This window comes from Syngnathus typhle, linkage group LG21 (genome assembly GCF_033458585.1).
Source record: "Syngnathus typhle isolate RoL2023-S1 ecotype Sweden linkage group LG21, RoL_Styp_1.0, whole genome shotgun sequence".
NCBI lineage: Eukaryota > Metazoa > Chordata > Actinopteri > Syngnathiformes > Syngnathidae > Syngnathus > Syngnathus typhle.
In genome coordinates this window covers 6,236,385-6,245,592 of record NC_083758.1, presented here as the reverse complement: position 1 = coordinate 6,245,592, position 9,208 = coordinate 6,236,385, and the positions used below count along the sequence as shown (strand labels likewise).

The 9,208-nt window shown below is 45.0% G+C and overlaps 4 protein-coding genes across 4 annotated transcripts; 2 read left to right on the top strand and 2 right to left on the bottom strand.

The window, feature by feature from the left end:
- Nucleotides 1-1,777: 1,777 nt before the first annotated feature.
- alg10 (ALG10 alpha-1,2-mannosyltransferase) lies at nt 1,778-3,977 on the bottom strand. Its single transcript, XM_061269192.1, has 3 exons — nt 3,624-3,977; nt 3,205-3,402; nt 1,778-3,142 (listed from the first exon to the last, which is right to left on the bottom strand). Exons 1-3 carry the CDS (start codon nt 3,786-3,788, stop codon nt 2,081-2,083), a joined length of 1,425 nt encoding a protein of 474 aa, XP_061125176.1. The 5' UTR covers nt 3,789-3,977; the 3' UTR covers nt 1,778-2,080.
- A 189-nt stretch (nt 3,978-4,166) lies between these two features.
- tprkb (Tp53rk binding protein) lies at nt 4,167-5,048 on the top strand. The gene is made up of 4 exons (XM_061269195.1): nt 4,167-4,408; nt 4,477-4,599; nt 4,662-4,838; nt 4,910-5,048. The coding sequence occupies exons 1-4, from the start codon at nt 4,268-4,270 to the stop codon at nt 4,994-4,996; spliced, it is 528 nt and encodes a 175-aa protein (XP_061125179.1). The 5' UTR covers nt 4,167-4,267; the 3' UTR covers nt 4,997-5,048.
- On the bottom strand, nt 5,042-6,594 carry srr (serine racemase). The gene is made up of 7 exons (XM_061269194.1): nt 6,492-6,594; nt 6,235-6,412; nt 5,983-6,164; nt 5,790-5,920; nt 5,588-5,736; nt 5,439-5,528; nt 5,042-5,330 (listed from the first exon to the last, which is right to left on the bottom strand). Exons 2-7 carry the CDS (start codon nt 6,410-6,412, stop codon nt 5,089-5,091), a joined length of 972 nt encoding a protein of 323 aa, XP_061125178.1. The 5' UTR covers nt 6,492-6,594; the 3' UTR covers nt 5,042-5,088.
- A 5-nt stretch (nt 6,595-6,599) lies between these two features.
- On the top strand, nt 6,600-8,830 carry trmu (tRNA 5-methylaminomethyl-2-thiouridylate methyltransferase). The gene is made up of 10 exons (XM_061269193.1): nt 6,600-6,789; nt 6,878-7,043; nt 7,117-7,223; nt 7,307-7,429; nt 7,502-7,674; nt 7,741-7,794; nt 7,855-8,022; nt 8,095-8,239; nt 8,309-8,391; nt 8,455-8,830. Exons 1-10 carry the CDS (start codon nt 6,708-6,710, stop codon nt 8,599-8,601), a joined length of 1,248 nt encoding a protein of 415 aa, XP_061125177.1. The 5' UTR covers nt 6,600-6,707; the 3' UTR covers nt 8,602-8,830.
- The last annotated feature ends 378 nt before the right edge of the window (nt 8,831-9,208 follow it).

Below are 9,208 nucleotides of genomic sequence, written 5' to 3'. Positions count from 1 at the left end.
AAATGGAATAATGTCATCGGGTTGGTGTCACGGCGGGATGTAATCACGTAATCCAATCCGTCACCATTATGCCGCTTGCGTATATTAAGACACGTCGTCGGGGCGGCCGTCAATTTTGTAACCCGGACTGAATTAGCCTTATAGCATGCGACGGAGATGTGTCATGTGACAAACAGTCAAGGAGACAAATGTCGGGACAGCTGACGTCATTCGAATTAATAACTCACATCTTGTATCAGTGCCACGCTGATGTTAAATATCATCTTGAATGATATCTTCGATACTCAGGCATGTATCTGATGATAGTTTGATACTGGAAGCCGATATCGTCAAATTGTGATCTTCTTTCGACACTAACTTCTAATTCTTTTTATATCTACTTGTATCGTGATCTAAAAGCCATAGCTGATATTTAACCAAGACTTGATATCAATTTATTATCCCGATAAAACCGCATATATTGAAGTCGATATTGCGCCGTGCTACAGAGGTGGACATAGACATCAAGAATGTGGGTAACCAAAAAAAATGGGTATTTACACCAAGCTGGAGTGCCTCGGGTTGCCATAAATAGCTTCCTCCCTTGAGGCCAGGGGAGGAGATGGCTCGATTGATGGAGGAGCGCGGAGGATGTGGTGTGTGGGGCGGGGTGCAAAGCAGAGAAAGGTGCTAATATCGCTGTCAATCAAACATCTGACGCGAGAGGGAGAATGTGTTTTTGAGAAGCAACATGGTGAAGAACTGAAGAGCATGAGGTAGAAATTCAAACAAACCAGAGACGCATTATTGTCCGATGACTGACAATTGTTTCAACTCTTGACTGGAGTGATTACATGGTGATTAGTGTAGACAAAAGTAAGATTTATTTTTTTCATAGATCCAAAAAAAAAAAACACAAGACATGATGTCTAATGAACACTGCGCTGTGTCTGTCAAACAGAGGCGCAATTATGTGCGCTTGTCACTTCCTGACACGGCCTGTCGCTTAGCAACGCGCAGCTGAGACGCTGGAAGAGTTGGAGCTCGGTTGGAATTCGAACAAGATAAAAAAATACAAAGGATTTAATTTACATCATGACGTAATATTATTATTTACATCTAGTACGATTCCAAAATCTTTTTCCAAGTTGATTTTTCTTGACAGGTGACTGAAATGGCCGTAGGCAGCTTTTATAATTACTGTGCCATTAAAGGAAAAATACATCAAAACACATCATTTAGACTTTCCACCCGCTGCACTCCCACGGTTCTTTTATAAATAGAATTTTTTCTTATCCGCTGTAATTGTTTTGTTGCTTTGAGATGGCACGTACTGTAACTACGATATTTATAGAATGTCCTTAACTTAACTTGCGTGCTTCATTAACGACTTTACCGGTAAATTAAAGCTTGTGAGTGTAGCTAATGTTTCACTGATCGTAACAAATGCATTTTAATTCAAGGTCCAATTTGAAGGCCGATGTTGTGTAGGTGACGCGAGACTTTCGCAGTTTCTAAATTACTACTTCTTGTAAATTCGTGTACAACAGCACCCCGCTGTGGCTCATTCTGGTACTGATTCTTTGGCACGACACCGTCCGCAGTTTCTAAACTACTTCTTGTAAATTCTTGAACAACAGCACCTCACAGTGGCTTATTGTGGTACTGATTTATCGTAAAATTAAACCTACTTTATATTGTAATATCCTAAATTATATATTTAAAATACTACAATAATACTATTATTTGAAGTTTAATCAAATATAAGCGCTTAATAAACAAACACAGATTTTAAAAATGTATTTCATTCCTTTTATTTATGACAGCAATCATAGGAAGCATTTAGTTGGACGGAAAAAGAAAATGAAATAGAAAAAAAAATGAACACTGAATTTGCATGAAATGTATACTGGGGAAAAAAAGTTCAAATCAACACAGTGGATAGAAAATGTCTCCTTGATTGACACATTAAAAAAAAAAATCTAATTGGTCTCCATAATGATACTAAAGCCACCAAAAATGAATTACATGATGTCGTGCAGTCTCACATTAAACCATTTGAGCTTCCCCCCCAATCTCATTGCTCCTTCCTCCATTGAGTTCACCACATGAACCTCTGCGTGGCGGCGCTGTCCGGCCACCGGAACGTCTTGGCCACAAAGACGTAAATGGTGACGGCGTTGACGGCCGTGTACAGCAGCAACTCCAGCGCCAGCCTGGCCAGGGACGGCAGCGGCATGTGCAGGCGGTACATCAGGTACGGCACGATGAAGTAACGGAACTCCAGGAGCTTCTGCGGGACTGTGGCGGCCAGGAGACACGTCAGGAACGCCAAGCTCCAGAAGAGCGATCGCGCCTTGAGCGAGTCCAGGAAGTGCCAGCCGGCGAAAATGTACACGGGGATCAGGAGGAAGCGCAGCATCTCGTGGCTTCGGAAGAACCTCTTCCACACGTAGAAGGTGAAGTGACGGTTGTCAGCCAGCAGGTACTTGTGCACGGCGGTGAACTTCCACACCAGGAGGACGGAGACGACGGTGGCCACGAGGAAGAGGACGGGTTGCTTTTTCATGGCTTGCAAGAAGCGCCGCACGCGGTGACGACACAGCGTGATGGGCAGGGAGAAGAGAAGGGCGAAGGAGAGGAAGTAGAAGAGCTGCGGGAAGTTGAGGCAAGCTTCGTGGTTGGCGCGGTCGCCCACCACCACGCCGCCGTTTTGCCACACAAAGACGAAGAACCCGGCGGCCACCAGGGCGTAGGGCCACGCCGCCAGCAGCGCCGCCTTCAGGTGCCCGGCGGAAGTGAAAAAATCCACACTGAAAAGCACAACCCGTTTGGCGCCGCTGAGGGAAAACGGGACCTGAAAGGCAGCCGACTTGTCGTCGGACTTTTTGGAATGCGCCGCCCGCCACGCCTCGTCCATGTGGCCGGCCACCAGGGTGCCGGCGCAGAAGGCCAACCACACGATGTTGGTCTGGCGGAAGAAGACGGCGCAGGCGCCGAGCAGCGCCGACGCCTTGTGGCAGCCGTGCAGCGTCATGAGGTACGTGAAGAGGATGAAGAAGGTGGAGCCGGCGTCCGTGTAGTAAAGAAAGTTGAAGAAGTACAGCACCGGGAAGGTGGACAGCGACAGGGCCGAGAGGATCCGCCTAGCAGCTGTGCGGGTCTACAAGAGAAGTTTTTTTTTCCTTTTACAGTCAACTTCGAGTCTGGAGATTCAAGACTCACCTTCTCCTTCGGGTGCAGCTTGCAAATGAGCCGGTAGAGCAGGTAGAGATTGCCACAGTTGAAGAGGAGGTTGATGAAGCGCAGCATGGCCGTGGAGCACACAACATCACCCGTCATGTCGGCCAGTCGCACCACTGGCTTGATGATGCCCACGGAGAACAGGTAGAGGCCCGGGAGAGTGGTGATCATCGGGTCCCACTGCATCAAAAGTTTGCAATTATCAATTTTTTATCTGTACTAGCATCTCAAATGATTTTTGTTTGCATTGTAGAGAAGAACATCAATCATTTGGTGAGTTGGGTATTTTTCCATCGAATTAGGGGTGGGGGAAACCAAGTGGTTTAATTCAGTTGTCTCTGGATTAGCTCCGTTGAGTAATCCGCTATTCGCTATAGCATTAAAGAGGATTAATTACTTACCTGGTTGAATTTCCCGTGGCAATAGTTTTGAGCTTGGGGCACATGGAAAATCTCATCCATGTAGGGCTCTCGTTGCTCTCGGGTGATTTTAGAGAAGAGCAAGCAGGATACCAGAAAGTTGGTGCTGCACAATGCGGTGAAGATGTAGCCTTCATATTTATCCATTTTCCAAACGCGATGTAAAATGCAATTGCTAGTGGAAACTATCTGTGCAAGATGCGAACGTTTCGTTTCATCCGCATTACTAGAATATGCACGATTGAAAAAGCACCTAAAAGTAAGAGATGCCTACTGTTTAGATTACAGGTACAAAACGGAAGCGCTTTTGTTGTTGACAGAGAGTAGTCCGTCACAAAAATAGGCTCGATGTGGCAACATGTAGAAGTTATATCCGAGATATGTTTTTGAAAACGTGTTTTAACGTAGTATTAACATATATCTAAGATGAAAATTCATTTCTAGTTTTAAGTAAGGATTTACAATTGTGCTCAGAATGTAATTTCTATTTTAACAAAATTATTTTTGTAAATTAGATTGACCGAAATGCCTTCTTCCGGTGTTGCGGTATTTTTCGTCCCCCTATGTTTCCCTCATGTGCGATGTCGATTTCTCTTTATTGTGCTCATCATTGATCTAAAAAAAAAATGCATGTATCTCAGACGCTGGAACTTTACCCCGAGCTTAATGTCACGCAAATTCTTTTTAAAGACGTGCAAAATGCCGCCGAGCTACGGCAAAACGCCGTGGATGGCAAAATAAAAGGTGCCCTGATCAAGCCAACTATGGTGAGTTGAAATGTTGCTAAAATATGCATGCCATTCAGCTTTTAAATTTGATTTCCCCTTCGCATTAGCTGGTGAGTCCTTTCCAAGTGCTGGTGGCTGCAAATAAGGCTGTGCACTTACACAAACGTAATCAAATGAAGACAAGAGGCTTGTTTTCAGAGATCATCTTCAACCTGTCACCTACTAATAATGTAAGTTTGCTCTTCATTCGTACAAACTTGTTTGGATCCGAGCAAATCATTTATCTCTACAGATCTCAGAGGCCTTTAAAAGATTTGGCATCTCGGACGGTGATGGCACCGTCCTGGTGGTCTTGGTCCACACCAAAGAAGAATCCCACCTTGTGAGCGACATGGTGACTAAAGTGGATGGAGTCCAGATTCCAGTGGAGGACATATCATCCTTGTCAGACCTTGAAAAAATTAAAAAGGTACTGTTTGATAATGGCCAAATTTGTCCCAATGGACTGTTTTTAATCTTTCCAATTGTCTTGTTTTCCAGCTTTACAAAATCAACCCAGAGGAGGACAAGTGTGGAACTCTTCTGGATGCAGTCGTATGCAGAATGGCCACTAAGGATATAATGTAGCTCCCACTTGTCACTGTCCTTTATTTGTAATAAAATGTTTCTTAAAAAAAAATCAAGTTAGTGATTCTATGACCGAGCGAATCACACATCTGTCAATCTGGGAAGTTTCCGAGCTCGTCTTTTCCGATATTGCCCCCGCTTAAGATGCACACGACGTCGCTCCCTTCCAGTCGAGGTATTTTCCCCGCATTGATTGCAGCGAAGGCGGCCGAACCGGACGGCTCCACCACCAGACCCGCTCGGTACAGGGTGGACACGGCCGCCTTGATTTCATCGTCGCTCACCAGGACGATTTCCTCCACATAGCGCCGGCACAGCTCGTAGGGCAGCGTACCTAATGATGGCCATATTAAGATTATGTATCACTAGGAATGTTTTGACATCCTCATTGCAGCACAATGTTATTTTTTTCACTATTAAATAATTAAAATGTTCATATTACCTGCAAATGGCGGTGCCAGCCCTGACGCAATGCTACTTGTGTCCATGCCCACCGGCTTCTTCTCCAGGAAGCTCTTGTACATGGTGCAGGCTGAAGTCAAGCATTCCCATCAGTGCTCGTTTTCAAATCGGAAGACATTTTCTTCTTACCTCCTTCTGGTTCCACGCCGTAGATTCTGGTCTTGTCGCGTCCCGATAGTTTGAGTGCAGCAGCTACTCCGGCCAGCAGCCCCCCTCCTCCGCAGCATACCACCACCACATCAGGCTCTGGCACCACCTCCAGGACCTCCAGACCTAAACTACACACATGGTTAAACTTCATCCACTTGTATGCGTTTTATATTGAGGGTACCTGCCATGTCCCGCGATGAGATCCAGGTCATCGTAGGAGTGCAGGAAGGTCATGTCGTCCTCCTGGACGCAACGGTTCACCACATTCATCAGACAGGAAGTAGGAACTCGCTCCACGTCCACGCCAAAACTCTGACAAGAAAAAGAAACCTGAGTAAACTACTTATTTATGTGTCATGTGCATGACCTCTAACCTCTATGAGGGCCGATCTGGACATGGGGGCAGTTTCCGGCATGACCACTTTGCCTTTGGACTCGTAGTGCTTTGACGCATATGCAAACGACTTGCCATAATTCCCTGCGGACATGGTGACAAAATTGCCGCCTGTCTGCCTCCTGGCAAACTGATTGGCCACACCTCTAATTTTAAAAGACCCTGTAATTTAAAATGATTATTTGCTCAATCAAAGTTGGTAATATAAAAAAAAAAAAAAGCACATTCTTACCTGTTCTTTGCATGTTCTCTAGTTTAATATGGATACTTTGGGCATTGTTGACAGGCAGGGTGGTCTGGCTCCAGAGGATCATGGGGGTGTTGATGACACCCAGTGGGCTTCTCCTCACTGTCTCCCTGGCGTCTAATAGAAGATCCAGGGTGATACTCTCTGCAGACACCTCACCCATCTGTGCAAAACGTGATAATAAATAATAGTTAACCTTAAAAACCCTCAAAACATTCAGTGAGTCATTAAATTTCCCTCACCTTATTTATAAAGAGTGCAATACGTGCAGCTACTCGACGGTGTTACAATATTTGTTACCCCCCTCTGAAAGAAAGATTCCGCCATGACTGTGGTTTCAAGCCGGACATCTATCCGCGACGGACCACAACAATGGCCGTGCTCCCGAGTAACTGATAAATGTTTAAGTCAATTTGTTATACATCTAATAAATTCGTGAGCGGAATTCGTCGAATAAGATGGGTGTTATACGGCACGTCGTTTGTGCTATGTCGGGCGGCGTCGACAGCTCTGTCGCGGCGCTATTGCTAAAGAAAAGAGGTAGGTCGAAGTCACATTGACAGGTCACTTTATTAGGTACACCACTACCATTACCAAACAATACAAAGTTGAATGTTTGTCATTCCAGGCTACAATGTGACCGGGGTTTTCATGAAGAACTGGGACTCCCTGGATGAAAGTGGGGTGTGCAGCACAGAGAAAGACTGCGAGGATGCCTACAAAGTGTGCCAGATGCTGGACATCCCTTTCCATCAAGTGTCATATGTTAAGGAATACTGGCATGAGGTTTTCAGGTATATTCAAAAGATCAATATACATGAGTACCTTTTCCTGCCGGTCTAATTGTGATCTTCTGCACCTTTTCAGTAATTTATTAAAGGAATACGAGAAAGGAAGGACCCCCAACCCAGATATACTCTGCAATAAGCATATAAAATTCAACCATTTTCACAAGTATGCAATCATAACTCTAGGTATGTTCTAGTCTACAACATGGGTGGGGAAAAAAAAAAAGAAAAGGATTTTCTGACTTTTCCGGGTGCTTTTTGGCATGTAGGTGCTGACGCAATGGCAACCGGCCACTATGCTAGGACCTCGCAGGAAGACGAGGAGGTTTTCCAGCAGACCCCCAAAACCGGCCCCCTCGTGCTCTTCAGAAATCGATTTGACTTCCGAAACCGTACGCGCCTTCCCTCTTCATTCCCATTTTTTGCACCCGATTTCTCCTCATCGCTCTGCCCCCCCTTTGCAGCCGTGAGACTGCACAAGGGGGCCGACCTGGTCAAAGACCAGACCTTCTTTCTCAGTCAGATCTCCCAGGATGCCCTACGGCAGACCGTGTTCCCGCTTTCCGGTCTCACCAAGGACTTTGTGAAAAAGATGGCGGCTGAAGCGGGCTTTCACCACGTGCTGAAGAAGAAAGAGGTGACTCAAAATAAGAGCACGCATAAACCACATTTGTGTTTCACTCATCCCATTTTGTTATTTCAGAGCATGGGCATCTGCTTCATTGGCGAGAGGAACTTTGAAAACTTTATTTTGGAGGTAAGGGAGCGTTTCTGGTTTCTTTGGCAACTTAAGCAATGAATCTCTTTTTGCCCCCAGTACCTTGAACCTAAACCTGGCAACTTTGTATCCATCGAGGATGGAACTGTAATGGGCACACATAACGGCTGGTTCACCTTGACGCTGGGCCAGCGGGCGCGGATTGGGGGACAGAGGGATGCCTGGTTTGTGGTGGACAAGGATATCAATACTGGCGATGTGGTGGTGGTAAGGCGGTCAGATTCAAATTTCACTCGGTCGACATTCCTTCAAATGCTTTTCAAATGCTTTTGGCCTCAGGCGCCGTCCACCAATCACCCGTCTCTTTTCCGCGACATCCTGCGGACGGATCGCTTCCACTGGATCGCCGAGGAACCTCCGCCCCAGCTGGTCCGGACTAAGATGATGGAGTGCCATTTCCGCTTCATCCACCAGATGCCGCTAAGTGTGTATATTTATTGATAAAGAATTCCCAAAAAAAAACGTAGTCAACATGATTTTGTGTGCTTTCCAGCTCCCTGCACCGTGACTCTTAACATGGACGGTTCTGTGTGGATCTCACTCGCCCAGCCGCTCAGAGCTTTAACACCTGGACAGGTAGAAAAAAAAATCAATGCAACTTTTCAACTGTTTTCAGAGTTTAGCAAGTCCCTCTCTCAGTTCGCAGTGCTCTACAAAGGTGATGAGTGCCTGGGAAGTGGTAAGATCACCCAGTTGGGGCCCAGTGACTTTACTATGCAGCGGAGTCAGCGTTCAACAGCTGCTCGGCTCAGTACGGAAAAGAAGAAGCCAGAACCGGTCAGATGACACGGCCTTGTATTTTAAAAAAACATAAATAAATGTATTTATAGAAAACTGCATCAATGTGGAACAAGTTCTCCTGTAAATATAATGCAGTTATAAAGCATAACATGCTATTATAAAACATAAAACGCAAATATAAAGCAACTTGTTGAGAAAAAAAAAATGCGTTGCTATGCAGCTTCTGTCCACAGCGTGGTGCTGTTTCACAAGATAAACTCCGAGTTGGACTCAATTGTCGCATGCTTCATATTTAATTAGATGAAATCAAATACCGTGCACGGTAAATGTACATTGGAAAGGTCATATAATGTACATTGTAAAGGTCGTATTTCACTTTGGGCCTCATAAGATTGCACATTACAATTTCTAAACAATAACTATCGAAATTTTAAAACAATATGCATTTTCAGACATTATAAATTTCCTAAAAGAGAACACAACTGTTATCTAAAGTGATTCAACTTTTTCCTCAATGCACTTTGAAGAACTTTTTACATTTGTTTCAGTGAAGTTACAAAGGCTGCAAAGCTCTTTTAAAGTGCATTAAGGAATTGAAAGGCTACCTCAACTTATTGTCATAACAATACACTTGTGCGCATTGGTCACCCGG

What these genes read in the sequence shown, in the direction of transcription:
- alg10 (XM_061269192.1), bottom strand. Translation starts at nt 3,788, where the DNA reads ATGGATAAATATGAAGGCTACATCTTCACCGCATTGTGCAGCACCAAC. An exon ending in GCCACGGGAAATTCAACCAG is followed by an intron (nt 3,403 to 3,623) that starts GTAAGTAATTAA and finishes CTTTTGATGCAG; the next exon opens with TGGGACCCGATGATCACCAC. An exon ending in AGCTGCACCCGAAGGAGAAG is followed by an intron (nt 3,143 to 3,204) that starts GTGAGTCTTGAA and finishes CTTCTCTTGTAG; the next exon opens with ACCCGCACAGCTGCTAGGCG.
- tprkb (XM_061269195.1), top strand. Translation starts at nt 4,268, where the DNA reads ATGCATGTATCTCAGACGCTGGAACTTTACCCCGAGCTTAATGTCACG. An exon ending in ACCTGTCACCTACTAATAAT is followed by an intron (nt 4,600 to 4,661) that starts GTAAGTTTGCTC and finishes TTATCTCTACAG; the next exon opens with ATCTCAGAGGCCTTTAAAAG. An exon ending in ACCTTGAAAAAATTAAAAAG is followed by an intron (nt 4,839 to 4,909) that starts GTACTGTTTGAT and finishes CTTGTTTTCCAG; the next exon opens with CTTTACAAAATCAACCCAGA.
- trmu (XM_061269193.1), top strand. Translation starts at nt 6,708, where the DNA reads ATGGGTGTTATACGGCACGTCGTTTGTGCTATGTCGGGCGGCGTCGAC. An exon ending in TCGATTTGACTTCCGAAACC is followed by an intron (nt 7,430 to 7,501) that starts GTACGCGCCTTC and finishes CCCCCTTTGCAG; the next exon opens with CCGTGAGACTGCACAAGGGG. An exon ending in TTGAAAACTTTATTTTGGAG is followed by an intron (nt 7,795 to 7,854) that starts GTAAGGGAGCGT and finishes TTTTGCCCCCAG; the next exon opens with TACCTTGAACCTAAACCTGG.
- srr (XM_061269194.1), bottom strand. Translation starts at nt 6,412, where the DNA reads ATGGGTGAGGTGTCTGCAGAGAGTATCACCCTGGATCTTCTATTAGAC. An exon ending in AGAGAACATGCAAAGAACAG is followed by an intron (nt 6,165 to 6,234) that starts GTAAGAATGTGC and finishes TTTAAATTACAG; the next exon opens with GGTCTTTTAAAATTAGAGGT. An exon ending in CCAGATCGGCCCTCATAGAG is followed by an intron (nt 5,921 to 5,982) that starts GTTAGAGGTCAT and finishes TTTTCTTGTCAG; the next exon opens with AGTTTTGGCGTGGACGTGGA.